The sequence below is a fragment of the Muscardinus avellanarius genome (genome assembly GCF_963383645.1).
Source record: "Muscardinus avellanarius genome assembly, chromosome: 10".
Classification (NCBI taxonomy): domain Eukaryota; kingdom Metazoa; phylum Chordata; class Mammalia; order Rodentia; family Gliridae; genus Muscardinus; species Muscardinus avellanarius.
Window position 1 is genome coordinate 90,097,106 of NC_137796.1, and position 24,265 is coordinate 90,121,370.

Sequence of the window (24,265 nt, forward strand, 5' to 3'; positions counted from 1 at the left end):
CACTCTCTTCTAGCCCGGCTTTTCTCTGTCCGCATCCCCTCGTGGGTCTTCTGGATGTTCACTAGGTTGTGCTTGCCCTTCCTGTGAGGATAACTTGAAAAGACATAAGGACCCTTTGTCCTGTAATGGCACCTTGTAGCCCAAATCAGAGGCCCCATCCCACCGATCTAAATGCAAGACAAATTCGAGACATTTTCCCCCCACAACTAAAAATGCAAAAACATTACAAAAGCCATTAAATTAAATCACAAGTTATACCTTTAACGACACCTTTATCAAAGAGACAAATTACAGATTCAATGGAATCCCCCTTAAAATTTCAGCTGACTTATTTGCAGAAATTGATAGACTCATCCTAAATTATTTTTTTTGAGGTACTGGGGATGGAACCCAGAGGCATTCTACCTCTGAGTTACACCCCCAGCCCTGTTTTTTAGTTTGTTTGTTTGTTTGTTTGTTTATTTGTTTAGTGGTGCTGGAGATGGAACCCAGGGGCCTTCTACCTCCGGGCTACACTCCCTGACCTGTTTTATATTTTATTTGGAAATAGGGTCTCACTAAGTTGCTGAGAGCCTCACTAAATAGCTGAGGCTGGTTTCAAACCTGCGTGATCCTCCTGTCTCAGCTTCCCAAGTGCTGGGATTACAAGCATGAGCCACCACGCCCAGCTTAATCTTTATATTTTTTGAAACAGGATCTCACTGAGTTGTGAAGGGCCTAAGTAGCTGAGGCTGTCCACGAACTGCAATCCTCCAGTCTCCGCCTCCTGAATGCTGGGATTACAAGTATGAGCCACCACGCCTGGCATTCATCCTAAATTTTATGTAGAAATTCAAGGGACCCACATTAGCCCAAACAATTTTTATGTGTGTTCCTGGGGCTTGAACCCAGGGACATTCTACAACCATGGTATACTCCCCAGCCCTATTTTGTTTATTTTTTATTTGAAAACAGGGTCTTGTTAAATTGCCAAGACTGGGCTTGAACCTGCAATCCTCCTGACTCAGCCCCCCAAGTACTGAGAGTACCATACAATGTATTCCATGTACCATGTAATGCCCTATTTAAAGTGTACAGTTCACCAGGCATGGTGATGGATGATCGTAATCCCAGTACTTGGGAGGCTGAGACAGGAGGATCACAGAATGGTGACCATGTTCAACTACTTAGGGCATTTGCAACTTAGACCATGTTTCAAAACAAAAAATTAAAAAATAGGGCTATAGCCAGCTGTGGTGGCACACACTTGTAATCTAGCATTTTGAGGCTGAGACGGGAGGATCGCAGTTCCTGGACAGCCTCAGCTACTTAGTGAGGCTCTTTGCAACTCAGTGAGACCCTGTTTTAAAATAAAGAATAAAATAGGGCAGGGGTTGTTACTCAGAGGTAGAATGCTCCTAGGTTCCATCCCCAGTACCCCCCCCCACACACACACACAAAATAGGGCTGAGGGTGTGGCTTGGAGGTAGAATACCCCTGGGTTCAATCCCCAGCCGGGTATGGTGGTGCCCACTTGTAATCCCAGCATTCAGGAGGCTGAGACCGGAGGATCATGCAGGTTCGAAGCCAGCCTCAGCTACTTAGTGAGGCCCTCCGCAACTTAGTGAGACCCTGCTTCAAAATTAAAAATAAAAAATAGGGCAGGGGGGTATAGTTTGGAGGTTGAATGCCCCTGGGTTCCATTCCCAGGCCCACAAAAAATTAAAATTAAAATAATAAAGTATACAAGCCTGGCGTGGCGGCGCACACTTGTAATCCCAGCATTCGGGAGGCTGAGACCAGAAGATCACGGTTCGTGGACAGCCTCAGCTACTTAATGAGGCCCTCCGCAACTCAGTGAGACCTGGTTTCAAAATAAAGAATAAAAAATAGGGCAAGCCGGGCGTGGTGGCGCACGCTTGTAATCCCCGTGCTTGGGAAGCTGAGACAGGAGGATCACACAGGTTCGAAGCCAGCCTTAGCTACTGAGTGAGGCTCTCAGCAACTTAGTGAGACCCTGTTTCCAAATAAAATATTTTTAAAAAAGGTCTGGGAGCATAGCTCAGAGGTAGAAAGCCTCTGGGTTCCATCCCCAGTACCACCAAAAAAAAAAAAAAAAAAAAAAAAAGGGCAAGGGTGTAACTCGGAGGTCAAATGCCCTGGGTTCCATCCCCAGACCCGCAAAAATAAATAAATAAATAAATAAATAAATAAATAAATAAATAAATAAATAAATAAAGTATATAGCTTTATCTGGGCATGGTGGTACATGCTTATAATCTTAATACTTGGGAGGCTGAGACAGGAGGATTAACCAGTTGAGGACAACCTCAGCAAGTAGTGAGACTCTCATCAATCTAGCAAGACCCTGTTTTAAATAAAATGAAAAAATGGTGCTGAGGATGTATCTTGGAGAATCCCCCAGGTTCAATCCCCAGTACCACAAACACTAAAGCATACAGTTTAAGCCAGGCATCGTGCTGCGTGCCTGTAATCCTAGTACCTGGGCCGCTGAAACAGGATATCAGCAACTTAGGCCTTGTCTTAAAATTTTAAAAAAGAGGGGTAGAGCTCAGCCTCTGGGTTAAATCCTATGTATATATGTAGAAAAGCAAGAAGGAGAGAAAGAAAAAAGAAAGGAAAGAAAGAAAACACTTCAGTGGTTATTTAGTATGTTCACAGAGTTGTGCCATCACCTCAATCAATTTCAGAACATTTTTATCACCTGGGAAAATTTCTTATTCCCATGAGCAGTCACTCCCCTTCCCCCTTCATTCTTTGATAAACAAAGGCATTCTTAACCAGGTAAGATAGTCCAAGGGATTAAACAGTCTATCTCAGGAGCTGGCCGGGGCCAGATCTCTTTTTCGGATGCGCACGCTCTGGACAACTCAGGCCTGCTGAGTTCATCCTTTGCAGCCCAGGTCTGCCCTGCACCCCCAGGCCCTTGGCCCAGGCTCTCTTACAGCTGAGCAGTCATATTGGTCTGAGCATCCTTTAGCATAGCATTTATTTTATTTTTTGTGGTATCCAGGGCATTCTACCTCCTAGCTATACGCCCAGCCCTATTTTTATTCTTTATTTTGAAACAGGGCCTCACTAAGTAATAGCTGAGGCTATCTACGAACTGTGATCTTCCTGTCTCTGCCTCCCACATGCTGGGATTGCAAACGTCTGTCACCACGCCTGGCCTAGCATAGCATTTATGTAGCAGATACAGCAATAGCATTGGAATAAATATGCTTGATATTTAGAAGAGCCAGTGTGTGGTAGGGACAGATGAAAGAAAAACTATCTGTTCTTAAAGCCATTACACGCATTTTTCTAATTTAATTCTAATCAGATTACTTGTTTCCTACTTTGATCTACCACTATTTGTACCTATATATAACAAGTGTGTGTGTGTGTGTGTGTGTGTGTGTGTGTGTGTGTTTTGCTAGGGATGGAAGCCAGGGCCTTCTACCACCAAGTGACACCCCCAACCCTATTTTATTTTATAACAATAATTGTTTTTATTATAAAATTATAAATTTATTATAAAGTTATAATCATAAAACAATAATAATTATTATTATTACTTTGTAGTACTGGGGATTGAACCTAGCGGCATTCTGCCTCCAAGCCACACCCTTTACTCTTTTATCTTTAATTTAGAAATAGGATCTCCCCGAGTTGCTGAGAGCCTCGTTAAATTGCTTCGGCTGGCTTCGAACCCTGAGATTCTCCTGTCTCAGCCTCCCAAGTACTGGGATTGCAGCCATGGGCTACCACACCTGTTCCCCTATCCCATTTTAATCTTTTGTTTTGAAACAGGATCTAGCTAAGTTGCCGAGGGTCTCGCTAATTTGCTGAGGCTGGCTTTCAGTCAACGGTTTTTCCCGGTAGTAGGCACTAGATTCCAGGGCTACAAGGCTGCCCCGCAGCTGCCCAGAAGGGATTGAGCCCCATCTGGAGCCGCTGCCTTCCGCCCTTTTCTGAGGCCACTTCCGCCCTTATCCAGGCGCCTGCAAAGGAAGCACTTCCGCCCTCAAACCAGCAGTTTTCCAGCAGTCAAGTGTTTCCATGCGTCCCAGACCAGAGCCAATCAGCATCTGCGTGAAGCTAGAATTTGCCCCAGCTACGCTAATTGGTTGGCACCTCCAGTCTGCACGGCTGCCTGAGTTGTACAGACAGATTTGAGCGCCTACCTCCAGCCAGGAGAGGGTGCACGAACCCTCCTTGCTGCTGCCTCTGGGGTGCGTTGCCAAGCCACGAGCAAGGATTCAGAAATAAACTTCTTGCAGCCCTAGTAACCCAAGCCTCCCAGGGTCCTAGGACACAGAGGTCAACCCCAAGCTATGGGCCCTAACCCATAAAGTTCCCATGGGACCCGAGGCGGGAGTGCCTACCTGCTCTACTGCCTGAACCCCAGGTATGGGACTTGTAGGGGTGACAGTCAACCCTGCTCACCAGAAGAACGAATCGGGCATGGGGTGTGGTGGTGCACAGCTGGTAATCCCAGCACTTGGGAGGCCGAGACTAGAGGATCACAGGTTCGTGGCCAGCCTCAGCCACTTGTAAGGTCCACTGCAACTTAGTGAGACCCTATTACAAAATAAAATAGCGCTGGGGGTGTAGCTCAAAGATAGAATGCCCCTAGGTTCCATCCCCAAAATAAAATAAAAAATTAAAATATAGATCCCAGTGTGGTGGCACATGCCTATAATCCCAGTACTTGGGATCCTGAAACAGGAGAATCACAGGTTCGTGGCCAGCCTCAGCAATTTAGTGAAACCTTCTGAAACCAGCTCGGAGGTAGAATGCCCCTGGGTTCAATATCCGGTACTGTATATATATATATATATATATGCCAGGCCTGTAATCCTAGTATTTGGAAAGCCTAGTACTTGGAAGGCTGAAAGGGAAGGATTGCAGGTTTGAGTCTAGTCTGAGCAATTTAGCTAAATATTGTTTCAAAAAATAAAATAGGAGCCGGGCGTGGTGGCGAAGACTTGTAATCCCAGCTGAGACAGGAGAATCACAGGTCAAGGCCAGCCTCAGCTTCTTAGTGAGGTCCTTTGCAACTCAGTGAGACCCTGTTTCAAATTATAGAATAATTAATAATAATAATAATTAATAATAATAAAGAACTAGGGCTGGGGTATAGCTTGGAGATGGGAAGACCCTGGGTTCCATCCCCAGTATCCCCCCCCCCCACACACACACACAAATTGGGCTGAGGATGTGGTTTAGCAGAAGAATGTCCCTGGGTTCAATCCCCAGTAGGAAAGAAGAAAATGAGAGAGAGAGAGAGAGAGAGAGAGAGAGAGAGAGAAATAGAAGGAAAGGGAAAGAAGGAAGGAAGGAAGGAAGGAAGGAAAAGAAAGAAAATAAGGAAGAAAAGCCTGGGCAGGCTGACCCGTGGGCGAGGCCCTAGTAAGATGGTGCAGGCCTTGGTGCCTAGAGCCAGGTTTCAGGAGGAGGCAGGTCCTGCAGAGCACAGGGGCGGGGCTAGGTAGTGCTGTGCACTGGACTAGTGTCTGGCTGGGTGGGGACGAGGGGAACTCCTGGCAGGGGGTTGTCAAGTGAGGGGTCCAGCTACTGGGGGGTTGCTGGGCACACCAAGGGTAGAATAGAGCCCAAATGGAAAGGAGAGGACAGTTAGGTAGCTGTGACTGGACCTGAGGCGGGCAGGTAGGCAGGATGATCCGATCCCCAAAGCTGAGGCATTCAGCTTCAGGCAGGAGGGGTGAGATGGGGACTCAGGCACGCCCTTCTCTCTAGGGAGAGGAGGTGGTGGTGCTCACTGTGCATGGCTTCCCTCTGCAGAGGTGCCCTTGTGGTAGGAAAGGCAACACGGTGGCCCAGGCCATCCGGGCCCCATTGTCCTCCATACCTGCAGTCCCTGCAGGCCTCACGCTGCCTGCCACACATGGACACCACCCACACGGTGAAGCCATCTTCGCCTTCCAGCCGTCTGCACAGCCGCCGGCCAGCACTGCCTGGAGTCTCGAGGTGTGGACCTGTGGCAGCCAGCCAGCTCCAAAAGACACAAACGCTGTGTCCCGCTCACCCTGCACACCTGCGCGATCCGGGTGCGACCCGCCCAGGCAGGGGTAGCTCTAGGGTTCAGGCGTTTGGGGGTCAAGAGGCTTGAGGATCCAGGCCTGGCTGCCCCCGTCTCTAAAGGTGGTTCCCAACCTATCACTACTAACTCAGGGCCAGCGCCCTTTCTTTGCCTGGAAGGCTTTTTCCTAAAACATCAGAGTTGACCACATGCCATCTGCACAGTGCCGTCTTCCTGTGCAAGAACAAAGTTCAAGATGATCTGAAGTTATAGCCCTGAGCCGGGCATGGTGGTGCAAGGCTGTAATCCCAGTACCTGGGAGACTGAGACAGGAGAGTCACTGAAAGGACAACGTTTGACCACACCAGAGACCACCTTGTAGCCAAGAGATTTATTAGAGGGGATGGTATGAAAGGAAGAAACAAAGAGAGAGAGAGGGAGAGGGAAAGAGAGAAAGGGAGAGAGAGGGAGAGAGAGAGAAGCAGAGGGAGAGAGAGAAAGAACAAGAGAGAGAGAGAGAGAGAGAGAGAGAGAGAGAGAGAGAGAGAGAGAGAGAGAGAGAGAGAGAGAGAGAACGGTCCGGTCAGGGTCAGGGTTATAAAGCAGCTCGGGGTTAAAAGCAGCTCGGGGTTACGTGTTGGGGGTTGATAGGCTAGGAGAAATGCCTTTGAACTAATCGGCTGGGGTCCCACGGGAGGGGTTTGTGTGGCCAGGTAATTGGCTCGGGGTCAGCGGGAATGTCCTTTCACTTATTGGCCAGGGGGCACCAGGAGAGGGCAAGTCTCCCTGGCAACTGACCAGGTCCGGCTGGAGCGGGGATGGTGGCTTATCTGGTCAGACCGGGGCCTCTCAGGAAATGGACACTTAGCTCATGGGAGGTTTCTGGAATAGAAACTAACAATCACAGGTCGAGACAACCTCAGCAACTAGTGAGACTTAGCGACCTATTGAGACCCTATTTCAAATGAAAACTAGGGCTGGGGATATAGCTCAGAGGTGGAGTGCCCCTGGGGTCAATTCCCAGTAACACACACACACACACACACACACACACACACACACACGTTCTACATGCACATCACTGTCCATTTCCCTCATCTCTTATTGTCTCACATGCTGTCTATTTTCTTACCTCAGAATCCCCTTCCCCACTCTTCCCACTAAACTCCAGGGTTGCCGATCTCGTTCAGTTCCACAGAGCAGAGTCCACCGCAGAGCAGATCAATGCGTGCTTAGTACTTAACTGATGGAGGCCTGGCCTCCCTCTGTGATGTGTCTGGAGCTCTCCCGGAGCACGCAGTACACGGAAGGAGTTACCCCTGCCTCCCTCCCCGCCTGCACCTCTGACAGGATGAAGAGGGTCCCTTGTGCTGCCCACACCTTGGCTGTGCCCTGAGTGCCCACGTGATCTGCCTGGCAGAGGAGTTCCTTCGGGAAGAACCTGGGCAGCTTCTGCCCCTGGAGGGCCAGTGCCCCGGGTGAGTCCAGCCCCTCGGTCCCAGCCTGCCCTGGCTCTGGGGAGAGGGTGTCTGGTGGTCGTGAACAGGCCTGGGCAGCTGAGGCCTGTCTTGGCACCCAGGGCACGGGCTGAGGGCCTTGGGGTATCTGACCCTGCATCCTCTTCTCCCACCTTTCCCCTTGGCAGCTGTAAGAACTCAGTGGTTTGGGGAGACCTGATCTGGCTGAGCCAGATGGGCGCTGAGGAGGAAGAGGATGACTCGGAGTTAGAAGAGGTGAGCGGGGCGCCGGCCCCAGCCTTTGCAGCCCGCTCCATCCGTGAGGCTGCTGCTGCTGCTGCTGCTGCTGCTGCTGCTGCTGCTGCTGCTGCTGCTGCTGTTGCTGCTGCTGCTGCTGCTGCTGCTGCTGCTGCTGCTGTGAGAGAGAGAGAGAGAGAGAGAGAGAGAGAGAGAGAGAGAGAGAGAGAGAGAGAGAGATAGATATACTGGGGTTGGAACGCAGAAGCATTCTACTTCTGAGCCATACTCCTAGCCCTATTTTTTTTTTTTTTTTTTTTTTTTTGTGGTACTGGGGGTGGAACCCAGAGGCTTTCTACCTCCAGGCTATACTCCCAAGACATTTTTTATATTTTATTTGGAAACAGGGTCTCACTAAGTTGCTGAAAGCCTCATTAAGTAGCTGAGGCTGGCTTCGAACCCGTGTGATCCTCCTGTTTCAGCCTCCCAAGCGCGGGGATTACAAACGTGCGCCACCACGCCCGGCTCCCAGCCCTATTTTTTATTCTTCATTTTGAAATAGGGTCTCACTGAGTTGCAAAGGGGCTCACTAAGTAGCTGGGGCTGTCTGCGAACCTTGAATGTCCTGTCTTAGCCTCCCGAATGCGGGAATTACAAGAGTGAGTCACCACGCCTGGCTGAGGATGCTTTTTTTTTTTTTTAGGGTCAAACTTTTTATTGTTTTTAATTGTACTGGGGATTGAATGCAAGAGGAGTCTACCTTCCAGCTATACCCTTAGTTCCATTTATTTATTTATTTATTTATTTATTTATTTATTTATTTATTATTTTTTAGGTACTAGGAATTGAACCCAGAGGCATTCTACCACTGAGCTATACCCTCAGCCTATTTATTTTTTATTTTGAAACTGAATATCACTAAGTTGCAGACGGCCTCACTAAGCTGAGACACTGAGGCTGCTTTTGACCAACCTTCTTGTCCCCACAGGAACATTGGACAGACATGCTGGACATCTGATCTTCAGCCCTAATCCCCTCCCCGACCATGATTGCATAGGTTTTGAGTTAAATAAAAAAGGTTTTCTTTCCTCCTGGTGGTTCTGGATTGGAACCTAGGCTACCTCCTGGTTACACCCCAGGTTTATTTTTTAGTTTTTATTTGGAAACAGGGCCTAAATTGCTGAGGCTGACCATGAACTTGCAATCTTCCTGTCTCAGCCTTCCAAGTACTGGGATTATAAAGTATGCCACCATTCCCAGCTTGGCCTGAGCTCTTGATGTCTTGGAGACTGGCCCGGAGCCAGGAGGAAGGTGAATGGGTCTGCCTCCATCTTGCCCCACACCTACCCTCCCTAGATTGGCTAAAAAAAAAAAGTTATATTGACCTGCCTTACAGGGGTGGAGTTAAGGGAGTTCTGGAGCCAGACGACTACAGCTACAAGAAAAAGACAAACAACCTCGAGTCCTTTTCCCTCATTTCAGGTCTAAACTTGAGTCCAGCTGGGTGGCCCATCCCAATATCCACAAACCCCACCCCTCCTCTGGAAGGACAGCCAGTCCCAGCGCTGGCTCCTCAGCCCTCCCACTTGGGACCTACAAAACCTTCAGCTCAGAGGGCAGGATCACACTTCCCACTCTGCACCCACACTGAACCGCTGCACACCAGAGGCCACAGGGTCAGGATCCCGTGAGGTTGGGTGAGTGCCAAGGCAGGCTCTGCCACCCACGCTTGCTGCCAGCTTCTGGCTCCGACATCTTCTGTAGTTCCTATGTTTGATCATTTCCTGTTTATTCCCTTGGCTGTGACCTCTGTCTTCCCTGTTCTTTTCCCATGGATACTACATCTTAGAGAAACAAATCCAGCTGGCACGAGTCTTCTTCCCTCTTCAGTTTCAATTTTGCTCCTTCACGTACAAGACTGGCTCCCCAAACAAGCTGTCTCTCAATGGGCCATGTTTATTTGTAGCCAAGATGAAGCTGGGCGAGAGGGCCCCAGGCCTGCCTGGTCTGCGGTGCCTCTGTATGTGAAGGGCCCGGGAGCTCACTGGGGAACAGCAGCAGGAGGCGTCCATTGGGTGTAAGATGGGGGTGCAGCAGGAGGATGAAGAGCAGCAGAGCTGGCTGCCAAGCAGAACAGGCCCCAGAGGAGTGTCTCAAGAGTACACTGAAGTCTTCTGGAATGTGTGTAAAACCCAGGGTCTGAGTACGAGCCCCAGTGAGTGGTTCAATTACTTTGGGCTGTGGCTAGGAAACCGGGGTCATCCAAAGTTCTGCAGGTAAGCCATAGATGCGGCCAGTGTTGTGAACCACCGCACTGGTCAGGTCAGCCTTGGAATCCTGGCTCCTTTCTGGATTTGTTAGCTTGGGCAGCTCACCCTCCTGAAGCCTCCATCTCCTTATCTCAAAGCACAATTCAGCAAGGGGTGTTGTGATGGTCTTAAGTGGGCTCAGCCCTGACCCCTGACTCCACAGCATGGAGCTGGTCTCGGACACCTCTCGCCCACCACTGGTGTACGTGAAGGGGGTCCCCCTTATCAAGTACTTTGCAGAGACGATAGAACCACTTCAGAGCTTCCAAGCCAGGCCTGATGACCTGCTCATCAGCACCTACCCCAAGTCTGGTAAGTGAGGAGGGCCGCAAGGCTACTTGGGCTGCATGGTGAATGCCGGGCGCTCAGCCATGCTCTTTCTGGGTCCCTCCTGCTCCAGGCACCACTTGGCTGAGCGAGATACTGGACATGATCTATCAAGGTGGTGACACAGAGAAGTGTCGTCGAGCCCCCATCTACATTCGCGTGCCCTTTCTCGAGTTCAGATGCCCAGGGGTCCCCTCGGGTGTGTAGCAGGGTGCCAGGGGTGAGGGATGTGCAGGGAGGGAGGACCAGGACCTGATCACCAGACCTTCCCCTGCCCACGCCTTAGGTCTTGAGACTCTGAAGGATGTACCTGCCCCCCGGCTCCTCAAGACACACTTGCCGCTGGCCCTGCTCCCCCAGAGCCTGCTGGATCAGCAGGTGAAGGTGAGTAGCGGGACCTTGGGCTGTCCCATCTTCGGTCCTGCTCTGCAGGGTTTCTCCAGCCTTACCTCATGTCGGGCCAGTGAGCAGGGAGAGGCGCCCACCTCTCACTGTGGCTGGGCTTGGACGACCAGGGAAGTGAATCTCTTTAGTGCAGGCCTGAGAAAAGTGGAGTCCAGGTGCTCACAAGAGGAGAGGTCTAGTGAGACTCCGGCTAGCCTTCTCCTGGCATATGGTGCAGCTGAAGGGGTCAGATTTGCATAAAATATGGTTCCAAACCGAGAGCATGGTGACACATGCCTATAAACCTAGTATTTGGGAAGCTGAACCAGGAGGGTCACAGGTGGAGGCCAGTCTTATCAACAGAGGGAGGCTCTGTTACAAAATTCAAAGGTCTGATGATGTAGCTCAATGAATGCTTCAGGGCCCAATATTCAGTACCAAAAAAAGGTTCCAGGGACCAGCCGGCACTCTGGCATCAAAGTAGTGTTCAAATCCCAGCTCAGTTCCACCCACACCATGAGACGTCAAGCAAGGTAGCCACTAGGCCTCCGTTTTGTGCTCTGCCAAGCTGAGAACTCCCTCAGGGTGCAGTGCAGTGTGCAGAGGCAGGGTGGAGAGAATTCTGGTGTGGGGTAGGCTGTGTGCCAATGGTGCTGAGATGGGGGCCTCCTGTCCCTGCAGATGATCTATGTTGCCCGAAACCCAAAGGACGTGGTCGTCTCCTATTATAACTTCTACAAAATGGCCCAGGTGCACCCTGAGCCTGGCACCTGGGACAACTTCCTGGAGCAGTTCATGGAAGGGAAAGGTGGGCCTGACTCTGGAGGCCGGAAGCGGGCTGGAGAAGGGTGGCCAGCTAAAACTAACAGCAGCCGTGTCGCACCCTGCCCCTTCCCCAGTGTCCTATGGGTCGTGGTATCAGCACGTGCAGGAGTGGTGGGAGCTGAGCCGCACCCACCCCATTCTCTACCTCTTCTACGAAGACATGAAGGCGGTGAGATCACCTGCTACTGCTTTCAAGTCATACCTGGGGGTGGGGAGTGTGGAGAGCCTCACGGGGACCTGCCCTCCACCACGCCCTGCGGCCTCCCCGCTCCAGTCCAGGATTCCCTATCCTGCCCTCCTGGCCTGGGACCCAAGTGCTGGCTCAGCAGTGGGACTCTGTACGGCTCTTATCTCCTGGCACCTGTACCAGCCACGGTGTAGTCCTGACCAACAATCTGCTGCTCGTGCTTCTCCCTGTCCTGGGTGTGCCAAGCCTGGGCCAGAGTTATAAGAACACACTGCCGCGCCCGCTCCCATGAGACACAGCGCAGAGCTACGTCCAGCATCACAGGGCTGAAAGGTTTCTGAGTAGAAGTAGCCGGTTCCCTTGTGAAGTCAGAGAGGGGGACTGTCATGGTGTTTGCTCAGTGAGCCACCCAAGCCACCTCTGAATAACCCCTCTGTGCTCCAGAACCCCAAGAGGGAGACTCAGAAGATCCTCGAGTTTTTGGGGCGCTCTCTGCCAGAAAAGATTGTGGACCAAATTGTCCAGAACACATCCTTCAAGGAGATGAAGAAGAACCCCATGACTAACTATAGCACCGTCCCCACTAACGTCATGGACCACAGCATCTGCCCCTTCATGAGGAAAGGTGGGTACCTGATGGGGCGGGTTGGGTTAGGGAGGACAGAGTGGCCATGAAGGGCTGCCCTGCGCCATCTGGGGCCTCTGTGAACCTGGACTCCAGCCTCTGTCCCTGCTTCCCCAGGCATCACTGGGGACTGGAAGAATACCTTTACTGTGGCTCAGAACGAGCGCTTTGATGCCGACCTTGCTGAGAAGATGGTGGGCTGCGAACTCACCGCCCACTGGCAGCTCTGAGTGTGTGTGTGTGTGTGTGTGTGTATGTGTGTGTGTGTGGAGTCCCTCCCCAGGGAGTGCTCAACAAGCCTGGCCGTGACCTCAGGAGCCAGTACCTGTGTTCAACACAGACCTTGTCTTGGAAGCCAAGAGCACACCCGAGCTAAAATAAATGCCATGAGCCACTCAAGTCCTCTTCCCTTCCCACCGCAGCCTCCAGGTCCCTACGTGCCTTCTCTGGAGGGGAAAGTAGATTTGGAGTTCAGACCAAGAGACGTGGCAAGGGAGAAGAATATTTATTTGATCACTTAAAATCCTCTGTTGCCTTCTCCATGAGGACGGCAGAAACACATCGTGCATCTGCGGGCCAGCTTCACTTTTTCTTGGGCTCCTTACAAGCCACCACGTACCTCTGGGCCACGTTGAGGGGAGGGGAGTAGCCATCTGCATAGGACGTGTCTTCGAACAGGACTGAGTAGTCATCCTGGGGCTGCAGGATGCAGACAGGAAGGGCTGGTCAGAGGCTGCCAGGCCAGGCCAGCTTCATCCTGGCCCTGAGCGCTAGTCCGGCATGGCGCCCAGGCTCTGCTATCCTTATCTTCCGCTCTGGAGTTAGAGGGTCTGGATGTTCACCCCAGTCCCTGGCTCCAGAGCTCTTCCTCAGCACAGGGGGCCAAGGAGCAGGGAGGCAAGACTCACTCCCCATAGGGTACCAACTATGTGGGTTGGTCTGTGCTATTCGGGATCCCTGTTTATGGGATCAGGGACAACCCGGTGGAGGGCAGCAGGCGGGGGTCCTGCAGGAAGAGGGAACAGCCTTTAGGCTGCATCAGGTAACAGGTGACCTGGGTGATGTGTCCAGGTCAGCAAGCGCTCACGGGGAACAGCAAGCAGGAGACCTGGGCACATGCGCCTGGCTGGGCCAGGGCTCGGGCTCTTCTTACTGACAACTAAGGTTCAGCGGAGGCTGGCAGGACACCACTTGGGGCAGCTTAGGCTCTCAGACTGGGAGGGAGGGGGTCGCAGGACAGATGCAGATTGGCACCAGAACGCAGGACAGCCTGCAGGTTCTCCAAGCTCAGAAGCTGTGTAAGGACTAAGAGGAGGGCCTGGGAGGCCGCCCGTGACGGGCAGGTCCTGGTGCCACGAGAGGCCTCTCCATGGAGGCTGCCTTACCCGCTGTGGGGGCGTGTGGATCAGGGCACGGTAGAAGCAGGTGGTCTGGGGGTACAGGGCCAGCACAAGCTGCTCCTTCTGGAATAAGGCCTCCGGGTCTGTCTCGGGGTTGGCCTTCCACTGCGGCAGGGGGATGATCCGCCGGCGGCTCAGCGTGTGTCTCCTGTGGTGGGATTCCATCAGCACGCGCCTCAGCTGGGAGACCTGCCGCGGCTCGGCAGCCCCCGCCCCGCCTGGATACTCACTCTTTCCCTTCTTCATCAATGTCATCAACCTCATACCTGGGGGACAAAAGGGAAACACTGTGTGCAGCCAGGCGCACAGTCCGAAGCAGGGAACCATGGGCTTGGGGGGGCTGTCTCAGAGGCGGGCACGTCCCGGGCCCCCCTACCACACGGCACGCACGGGGGAGCGCTTCCCAGGGTTTGCAGGCGGCCGCTATGCAGCTGTGGAGGAGCACCACCCGGCAGGCATGCACTCACTTGTTGGTGGCATGGCTGTAACTGACCACCTCGGCCAGGATCCACTGCTCATCCCCGTCCACGGCCTTCACCCTGGCGGCCACCTTGTCCCCAGGTTTGGCCACATAGTCCCCTGAGGCTGGAATGGCCCCACAGAGGGGAGGGGGCCTGTGAGTGGAACGAGTGTTAGCCTGGGCCCTGGACACCAACCCCTCCCCTGGTGGCTCCGCCCTCACTTGTCACCAGGCTTCCCGATCCAGAGGGGCAGGGTCATAGCCGACTGCTGCAGCAGGGTCATCAGCACCCCTCGGCGCATGGTCTTCCGCGGTGGCTCTGAGTCATTGTACAGACCTGCGATCTTGGCCGCTGCGGGAGGAAAGAGAGCCCCTGAGGCCCTGGGGGTGGGTGCCTGCCCCGGCCACCCCGCACCCTTCCCTGAATGTCAGAGGAGCCCACTGGGGAGCCCCACTTTGCAGTTAGGCCCTCCCACTAGGTGACCCCGGTTAGAGGCTGGCAAGCTAAACCCATGTTCATGACACCCACGAGGGGAGGAAGTCAAAAGGTGCAACCGCCGGAGATTTCACGAAGACGTCATTTCCACATAAGGCGTTTCTACTAATCTATGTTGTAATTAACCAAGAAGTTGAGGAACAAACTACCCAGTGTGTGGCTCTGGCATCCTCAGGCAGGGCACACACACAAACCAACAACAAAACCAGACGGGCAGTGAGTGAGACGATGCCAAGGGCCGAGGAGCCGGGCTGCATGGTGAGAGCCCGGGAAGCCAGGGAAATGGTGGCTGAAGAAGGCAGCACGTTGGGTAAGCCCCGTGTGCCTCACTTCGGGACACACAGGATGGGCTCTGCCATACTTGCTGGCTTTTCAACACAGCAAGGAACGGGACAGTGGGAGGAAAAGGGGAGGCCAGCGCACCAGGCCCGGCGAGAGGAGGACCGGAATCACCTGCCTCCGGGAGAAGCAGGACAGCCCTGCTCCAGGCCCGTCAGCCCCGCGGGTGCCCGTCACCCGCTGAGCCTCCGGCTCCCTGGCAGGAGGCATGGCTCTACCCCTGGAAACCAGCACTGTGCCTGGTCAGGAGACGCCCAGCAGGTCTTCTCCCACTCACCAATCCGCCTCTCTTCCAACAGAGACTTGATCTCGGCAATCTTATCCAGGGCTTTGCGGAGGATGCTGAGGGAGGGAGAAGAGGCATGGTGACGTGTGCGGCGCGGGCTTCCTTTTCTGCTCAGCCTGGCCGGGGTCACAGATCAATGCTGCTGCCGGAAATTCCAGGTCCAAGCACAGCTGCGTGCCCCTAGGCGGCTTAGTCATCAACGGGCTGCATATATGACCCGTATAATGGAGCGAAAGAACCAGGAGGGAGGGCCAGGGCAGCACTCACTTGCACTCGGCCTCGGCATCGGCCTTGGCGGTTGTGTAGAGGCCACGCAGCTTTGTCCGGTAATAAGGAGAAACTGTAAACACAGGGACAAGGTGGCATGGGCAAGGGGCAGGCGGCAGCAATGTGTGGCACTGCTCCGGGACCCCAGCATCAGACCTGGGAGCCCAAAGAGGCCAGGGCTGGAGCCTGGGCTATGCTGGCTTAGAATGAAAGCTCCCGAGGCCGACACCCCCCTGTTCATCAAGTTCACGTTTCCATACGATGGATAAAGATGCCACCAGCATACCCCTCCGACCTTTCCACATCACCACGCACAGAGAAATGTTTAGCAGCATGAAGCAGACAGACAATTTTCAAAGCTACACAGAACTTTAAGGCCCCAGCCCAGCGGTGTGACGACCTGTGGGCCTCAGACACCTGCAGGATCACCTGGGAGAGAAGCTGCACTCCAGAAAACCTCAGCTGACGGCGTGCCAATGTGCTCCATGGGCAAGTTCCCCAGATGCAGTTTCATTTCACTGGTTTTTTGTTCCCCAGAGTAGAAGGATCTTGAGGCTTTTTTTTTTCTTTTTTTTTGTGGTACTGGAGATTGAACCCAGAGGCATTCTGCCTCTAAGCTACATCCCCACTCCTTTTCTTTTTTTGAAACCTAGACTCTCTAGGTTGCTGAGAGCCTCCGTACGTTGCCGAGGCTGTCCTCAAATCTGCGCTCCTCCTGTCTCAGTCTCCCAAATACTGGAATTACAGGTGTGCATTAGCATGCCCAGTAATTTTGAGGTTCTTTAGTGCTGAGCGATCTGTCGCCAGTCTCCTGGGTCACTTTAGGTCATTCAGCCTAGAGAAACGCTGTCGCTCTGGCCTGAGGAGCAACTCGCTTAGAAATATGCAGATACATGCAGAAGTCCCTTTTGAAAGCAGAAACCGCCACCCTCCCAGGCCCAGCTCTCAACCCTTCCCAGCCTGTTCTCTCCTAGCACGGCTCCTCACTTTTGTTCTCTGTCTGCATCCGCTCGTGTGTCTTCTGGATGTTCACCAGGTTGTGCTCGCTCCTTGAACGCTCCTCCTGTGAGGATAGGATTGAGGGGATGTGAGGGAGCCTTACTCCTGCAGGGGCGCCCCAAGCCCAGGCCAGAGACCCATCTTACTAATCCAGTCCAAACGCAGGGCAAGTTCAAGACATTTTTTCCCCACTATTACTGGTGCAAAAGAATTATTATTATTTTTGGTACTGGGGACTAACTCAGGAGCATTTTACCTCCGTGCTACGCCCACAGCCCTAACTTATTTTTATTTTGAAACAAGGTCTTATTACTTATTACTGAGGCTGTCCTTGAACCTGTGATTCTCCCATCTCAGCCTCCCAAGTACTAGGAGTACAAGAATGTGCCACCATGCCTCGCTGGATGCAAAAACGTTATGAAGGCCATTAAAGTTAAATTATAAATTATACTTTTAAGCCGGGCATGGTGGCGCACACTTGTAATCCCAGCATTCGGGAGGCTGAGACTAGAGGATTGCGGTTCGTGGACAGCTTCAGCTACTTAGTGAGGCCCTCTGCAACTTAGTGAGATCCGGTTTCAAAATAAAGAATAAAAAAGAGGGCAGGGGGTGTAGCTCGGAGGTCAAATGCCCCTGGGTTCCATTCCCAGATCCTCAAAAAACATAAAAATAAATTATACTCTTAATGACACCTCTTTATCAAAGAGATAAATTGCTCTATGGATTGAATGGAATTCTACTTAAAGTTTCAGCTGACTTCTCCGCAGAAACTGACACATTCTAAAATTTATATGGAAATTCAAGGAACTCACATTAGCCCAAAGAATCTTGCAACAGAGTTGAAGGACTCACATTTTTAACCTCAAAATCTTCTACAAAGCTACAGTAATGGAGATGGTCTTATGGAAGCTGGGTGTGGTGGTGTACACCTGTAATCCCAGTAAGTGGGAGGCAGACACAGGAGTATCTCAGGTTTAAGGACAGCCTCAGCAATGCAGGGAAACTCTTAGCAATCTAGACACCCTGTTTCAAAATAAAAATAAAAAGCCGTGAAGTGGTGCATGCTTGTAATCCCAGTACTTGGGAGGCTGAAACAGGAGGCTAAGGTTCAAGGATAGCCTCAATAAGTACTTAGACTCACACCAACCTAGCAAGACTCTGTTTCCAAAAAAATAAATGAAAAAAATAGGTCTGTGGGTGTAGCTCAAAGGAAGAATGCCCCTGGGTTCTATCCCCAGCACCACAAAAAAATTAATAAATAATAGGTCTGTAGGTGTAGCTTGGGGGTAGAATGCCCCTGCCCCTGGGTTCAAACCCCAGTACCAAATACACACACACACACACACACACACACACACACACACACACACACACACAGATATACACCCATGTATCCTCCTGTCTCAGCCTCCCAAATGCTACAAGCATGTGGCTTATTATTATTTATTTTGCAACAAGGTCTCACTGAGTTGCCAAGGGCTTCACTAAGTAGCTGAGGCTGTCTACAATCCTTAATCCTCCTGTCTCAGCCTCCCAAATGCTGGATTACAAGTGTGCGCCACCATACCCTTTTATTTCTATTTTGAAACAGGGTCTAATTTGTGGAGGGCCTCACTAAATTGTGGAACTTGGCTGTGAATCTGCAACCCTCCTGTCTCAGCCTCCCAAGTCCTGGAATTATAAAAGTATATCACCACACCTGGCTCAACTATACCTTTTATTTATTATTTATTATTTTTATTTTTTTGTGGTATTGAGGATTGAACTCAGGGGCATTCTACCTCTAAACAATACCCCTTACCCTATTTTTTATTCTTTATTTTGAAACAGGGTCTCACTAAATTGCAGTCAAATAAGCCTTTTTTTTTTTCAGTACTGTGGATGGAACCCAGGGGCATTCTACCTCTGAGCTACACCCCAGCCCAATTTTTTTTTTTTTTTTTTTTTTTTTTTTTTGTGGTACAGAGGGTGGAACACAGGGGCTTTTCTACCTTTGGGCTATACTCCCAGACCTATTTTATATTTTATTTGGAAACAGGGTCTCACTAAGTTGCTGAGAACCTCACTAAGTAGCTGAGGCTGGCTTCAAACCTGTGCAATCCTCCTGTCTCAGCCTCCCAAGCATGGGGATTACAAGCGTGAGTCACCATGCCTGGCTTCCCAGCCCTATTTTTTATTCTTCATTTTGAAACAGGGTCTTACTAAGTTGCAAAGGACCTCACTAAGTAGCTGAGGCTGTCTACAAACCGTGATCCTCCTGTCTTAGCCTCTCAAATGCTGGGATTACAAGCAAGTGCCACCACACCTGGCCAACTATGACTTTTAAAACCTTTTTTTAAAATGTGTGGTATTGGTGACCTAGCTCAGGAGAATTCTACCTCCAAGCTACACACCCACCCTATTTTACTTTTTTGGGGGGGGGCCCTGGGGATTGAGCCTACAGGCATTCTACCTCCAAGCTACACCCCCAACCTGATTATTTTTTTTATTTCTTTATTTGGAAACAGAGTATTTCTAGGTTTCTGAGAGCCTTGCTACATTGCCGAAGCTGGCTTTGAACCTGCAATCCTTTTGTCTCAGCCTCCCAAGTACTGAGATTGCAAGCATGCGTCACAATGCCCAGCTCTATTTTACTTTTTTTTTTTTTGAGTGGTACTGGGGTTCCTGGAAACCCTTCTACCTCCGGGCTACACTCCCAGACCCATATTTATATTTTTTATTTGGAAACAGGGTCTCTTAAACCAGCAAGGCTGGCTTTGAACTTGTGCAATCCTCCTGTTTCCGCCTTCCAAGCACGGGGATTACAAGCATGCGCCACCACACCTGGCATACTTTTTAAATTTTGAAGCAGGGTCTCAGTAAGTTACAGAGGACCTCATGAGGGTGGTGAGGCTGGCTGTGAACCTGCAGTGCTGTGTCTCAGCCTCCCCAGTACTCGGATTACAGGCATATGTCACCTTGCCTGGCCCTTTTAAAACCTTTATGTGAGAATTTTCTTTCTTTTGGTGGTGGTACTGGGATTCCTGGAAGCTCTTCTACCTCCGGGCTACACTCCTAGACCTATTTTTATATATTTTTTGGAAACAGGGTCTCCTAAGCCAGCACGGCTGGCTTTGAACCTGCGTGATCCTCCTGTCTCTGCCTCCCAAGCGCGGGGATTACAAGTGTGCACCACCACACCCAGCCCATGTGAGAATTTTTAAGTGCCTGAGGTGTAGGTTATGTTTTCACTCCATGTGGAAAAATGAGGTAAGCAGGAAACATAGCTGTATGTCCTCATGAATGGGAAAGCCCATTCTCTCTACCTATATAACCTAACCCTGTATGAATGGGGGGGGGGTTAAGAGGGGAAACTTCTAGAATGATACTTCTGACAGCAGTCTAGACCAGCACAGTGGCCAAACCTAATATTCCTTCCAAAGGTAGAAACATTTGAGTAAAAATCAGACAGCCAGGTGTGGTAGTGCATGCCTGTAATCTCAGTACTTGGGAGGCTTGAAGGTTTGAAGCCAGCCTTGGAAACTTAACAAGACCCTCACCAATGTGGTAAGACTGTTTCAAAAACAAAAATAAAAAGAGCTGTAGCTTGGAGGCAGAATGTTTCAGGGTTCAATCCCCAGAACAAAAAAGAAATGAAGAGAACAGTAGCTGAGGTAAAAGAATACATAAATGGGTTATGTGCCAGGTGTGGTGGTATACCCTTGTAATCCCAGCACTGAGGCTGAGACAGGAGGATTATAGGTTTGTGGCCAGCCTTAGCTACTTAGTGAGGGCCTCTGCAACTTAGTGAGATCCTGATTCAAAACAAAGAATAAAAAATAGAGCCAGGCATGGTGGCGCATGCTTGTAATCCCAGCATTAGGAAGGCTGTCTCCTGTCAAATAAGCCTTTTTTTTTTTTTTTTTTTTTTCCAGTACTGGGGATGGAACCCAGGGGCATTCTACCTCTGAGCTACACCCCCAGCCCTATTTTTTTAATTATTATTATTTTGGTGGTACTGAGGATGGAACCCAGGGGCTTTTCTACCTCTGGTATAAAATCCAGGAGGATCGCATGTAGTTCGTGGCCAGCTTCAGCTACTTAGTGAGGTCCTTTGCAACTCAGTTAAACCCTGTTTCAAAATAAAGAATACAAAATAGGGGGTGTAGCTCTGAGGTAGAAGTAGAATGTCTCTGGGTTCCATCACTAGTACCGGGGAAAAAAAAAAAAAAAAAAAAAAAAAAAAAAAAAAAAAAAAAAAAAAAAGCCAGCTGAGCGTGGTGGTGCAACACTTGTAATCCCAGTACTTGGAAGGCTGAGACAGGAGGATCGCACAGGTTCAAAGCCAGCCTCAGCTACTTAGTGAGGCTCTCAGCAACTTAGTGAGACCGTTTCCAAATAAAATATAAAATAGGTCTGGGAGTATAGCCTGGAGGTAGAAAGCCTCTGGGTTCCTCCCCCAGTAACACACACACACACACACACACACACACACACACACACACACACACACACACACAGGCTGGGAGCCGGGTGTGGTGGTGCAAACTTGTAATCCCAGCCTTTGGGAGGCTGAGACAGGAGGATTGCAGTTCATGGACAGCCTCAGCTACTTAGTGAGGCCCTCTGCAACTCAGTGAGACCCTGTTTCAAAACAATGAATAAAAATAGGGCTAGGGGTGTAGCTTGGAGGTAGAATGCCCCTGGGTAGCATCCCCAGTACTGGGGGGGAAAAAAAAAAAAGACAGACTCTCCAAGCCAGGCATTATGGTACATGCTTGTAATCCCAGTGCTTGGGAGGCTGAGACAGGAGGATCGCACAGGTTCAAAGCCAGCCTCAGCTACTTAGGCTCTCAGCAACTGAGTGAGGCCCTGTTTCCAAAAAAATATATAAAATAGGTTTGGGAGTATAGCCTCTGGGTTCCACCTCCAGTACCATAAAAATAAATAAATAAGGAAAGAAAGAAAGAAAATAAAAAATAGGCTGTGGGTGTGGCTCAGAGGTAGAACGCCCCTGGGTTCAACCCCTGGTACTGCTAGGGATTAAACCCAATGGTGTCCACCTCTCAGCTATATCCTCAGTTTTTTTTTTTTTTGTTTTTTTTTTTTTAGGTCCCAGAGATGGAACCCAGGGACGAGCTATACCCCAGCCCTACTTTTTATTCTTTTATTTTTGAAACAGGGTCTCACTGTTGCAAAAGGACTTCACTAAGTAGCTGAGGCTGACTGCAAACTGAGATCCTTCTGTCTCAGCCTCCTGAATGCTGGGACTACAAGCGTGCGCCGCCACGCTCGGCTTCTACTTTATTTTTATTTTGAAGTAGGGTCTCACTAAGTTGTTGAGAGCCTTGATATATGCTGAGGCTGGCTGAGAACTTGCAATTCTCTGGTTTCAGCCTCCCACGTACTGGGATTACAGGTGTGTGCCACCACACCTGTTTGTTATAACTCTTGAAGAAATACTGATATACTAGCTGGGTGTAGTGGCACACGCTTGTAATCCCCGCGCTTGGGAGGCAAAGGAGGATCGCGCAGGTTCAAAGCCAGCCTCAGCTGGCTTAAAAGACCCTGTTTCCAAATAAAATATAAAATAGGTCTGGGAGTGTAGCCCAGAGGTAGAGGCCCCTGGGTTCCATCCCCAGTACCATCAAAAAAAGAAATACTGATATACTATTACTAACCAAAGTTCATAGTTTACATTAAGGTTCCCTCTGTGTTGTACAGTTCTATAAGTTTTGGCAATTAGACAATATCACCATTACAGTATCATACAGAATAGTCTCACCACCCTAATATCCTCTGTGCTCCAGCTACTCACCCTCCTACCCCATTCTCCTGTCTTATTCCATCCCTCCCATGGTTCTGGAAATAACTCATCTTGGGGGGCTGAGACAGGAAGATCACAGGTTCGAGGCAGCCTTGGGAACTAAGCTTCCACATAATAATAATAATCGGGGTGGGGGTGTAACTCAGAGGTGGAATATTCCTGGATTCAATCCACAGTTCCACAATAACTGATCTTTTTACTCTCTGTCTATACCTTCTCCATAATGTCATATGGCTGAATGAATCATACAGTATATAGCCTTTCAAACTGGTTTTTTTCACTTAGCAATTTGTGTGCCAGTACTTGGATTACAAGTGTGTGCCACCATGCCTGGGTGAGACTTTCTAAACAGAAAAAAATACACACACACACACACACACACACACACACACACACATGATCATAACAAAGAAAAAAAGGTTCTTGCTAGGTCCTTGAACCTGAGATCCTCCTGTTTCAGCATCTCAAGTACTAGAATTACAGGTATGCACACCAACTTGAATTGTATGTCTTTATAAGCTGGGTGCAGTGGCACATGCTTGTAATCCCAGTACTTGGGAGGCTGAGATAGGAGGATCGCGGGTTCATGACCAACCTCACCTACTCAGTGAGGCCCTCCACAACTTAGTGAGACCCTATTTCAAAATAAAGAACAAAAATATGGCTGGGGGTGTAGCTGGGAGGTAGAATGCCCCTGGGTTCAATCTCTAGTACCACAAAAAAGGGGGGCATCATGGCTGGACATGGTGGTGCATGCTTGCAATCCTAGTACTTGGGAGGCTGAAACAGGAGGACCACAGGTTCACAGCCAGTCTCAGCAATCTAGTGAGGCCCTCTGAAACTCAGTGATACCTGTTTCAAAATAAAGAATAAAACAGGGCTGGGGGTATAGCTCAGAGGTAGAATGCCCCTGGGTTCAAGTTCAAACCCCAGTACCACAAATATAAGTAGATAAATAGGGCATCATATGATATGTGAACTATCTCTCAATGCATTGAACAAAAGGAATCCTGAAGTCTTGTACAGGATAGAAAATCCAATGGAATGGTAGTCACACTCCAAGTTTTCCTCCTCTCACCTTCATTACATTTTAGTTCCGACATGGCCAATCTGTCTGAACACGACCCTCACCCTAGTCCTCCACAGCTCAGGATCACAGCCCACGTTCCTCTCCAGGGGTGAGAGGCTGGGTTTATTTTTACCTGGGTTTGCTTGATCAGCTGATGGAGCTCTGTGAGAAGTTCTGCAATGCGGGAATCAGCAGACACAAGGGCCATGGTACAGGTGGGTGCCTGGTGGGGGAGGGAGAACAGAAGAGAACTGTTAGTGGCTACCCTGGATTGAACTACATTCCTTCCAAATATAATGTTGAGGTCCTAACTCCTGGTACCTGTGAATGATCTTATTTGAAAAGAAGGTTGTTGCAGATAAAATTAAGACTCTTAAGAGGAAGTCACTCTAGAGGAGAGTAGGTACTTAACCCAGCATGACTGGTGTTCTTATAAGAACAGCAGAGACAGCCGGGCGTGGTGCCACATGCTTGTAATCCCAGCATTTGGGGGACTGAGACAGGAGGATCGTGGTTCGCAGACAGCCTCAGCTACATATAGTGAGGCCCTCTGCAACTCAGTAAGACCCTGTTCCAAAATAAAGAATAAAAAATAAAATAGGGGTGGGACGGCCGGGCGTGGTGGCGCACGCTTGTATTCCCCGCGCTTGGGAGGCGGAGACAGGAGGATCGCGCAGGTTCAAAGCCAGCCGCGCTGGCGTAAGAGACCCTGTTTCAAAAATATAAAATAGGTCTGGGAGCGTAGCCCGGAGGTAGAAGGGCTTCCA

At 50.3% G+C, this 24,265-nt stretch overlaps 2 protein-coding genes across 2 annotated transcripts; one reads left to right on the forward strand and one right to left on the reverse strand.

Annotated features, from left to right (window-relative positions):
- Positions 1–10,192: 10,192 nt before the first annotated feature.
- LOC308268238 (sulfotransferase 1A1-like) lies at positions 10,193–12,606 on the forward strand (the record flags this gene model as incomplete). Its single annotated transcript, XM_080703355.1, has 7 exons — positions 10,193–10,340; positions 10,429–10,554; positions 10,642–10,739; positions 11,421–11,547; positions 11,639–11,733; positions 12,196–12,376; positions 12,494–12,606. 7 exons carry the CDS (start codon positions 10,193–10,195, stop codon positions 12,604–12,606), a joined length of 888 nt encoding a protein of 295 aa, XP_080559481.1.
- Positions 12,607–12,958: 352 nt separating this feature from the next.
- Positions 12,959–23,706, reverse strand: SGF29 (SAGA complex associated factor 29; the record flags this gene model as incomplete). Its single annotated transcript, XM_080703010.1, has 9 exons — positions 12,959–13,075; positions 13,762–13,924; positions 14,007–14,042; positions 14,244–14,390; positions 14,459–14,588; positions 15,349–15,413; positions 15,625–15,697; positions 16,612–16,687; positions 23,632–23,706. The coding sequence occupies 9 exons, from the start codon at positions 23,704–23,706 to the stop codon at positions 12,959–12,961; spliced, it is 882 nt and encodes a 293-aa protein (XP_080559136.1).
- Positions 23,707–24,265: the final 559 nt, after the last annotated feature.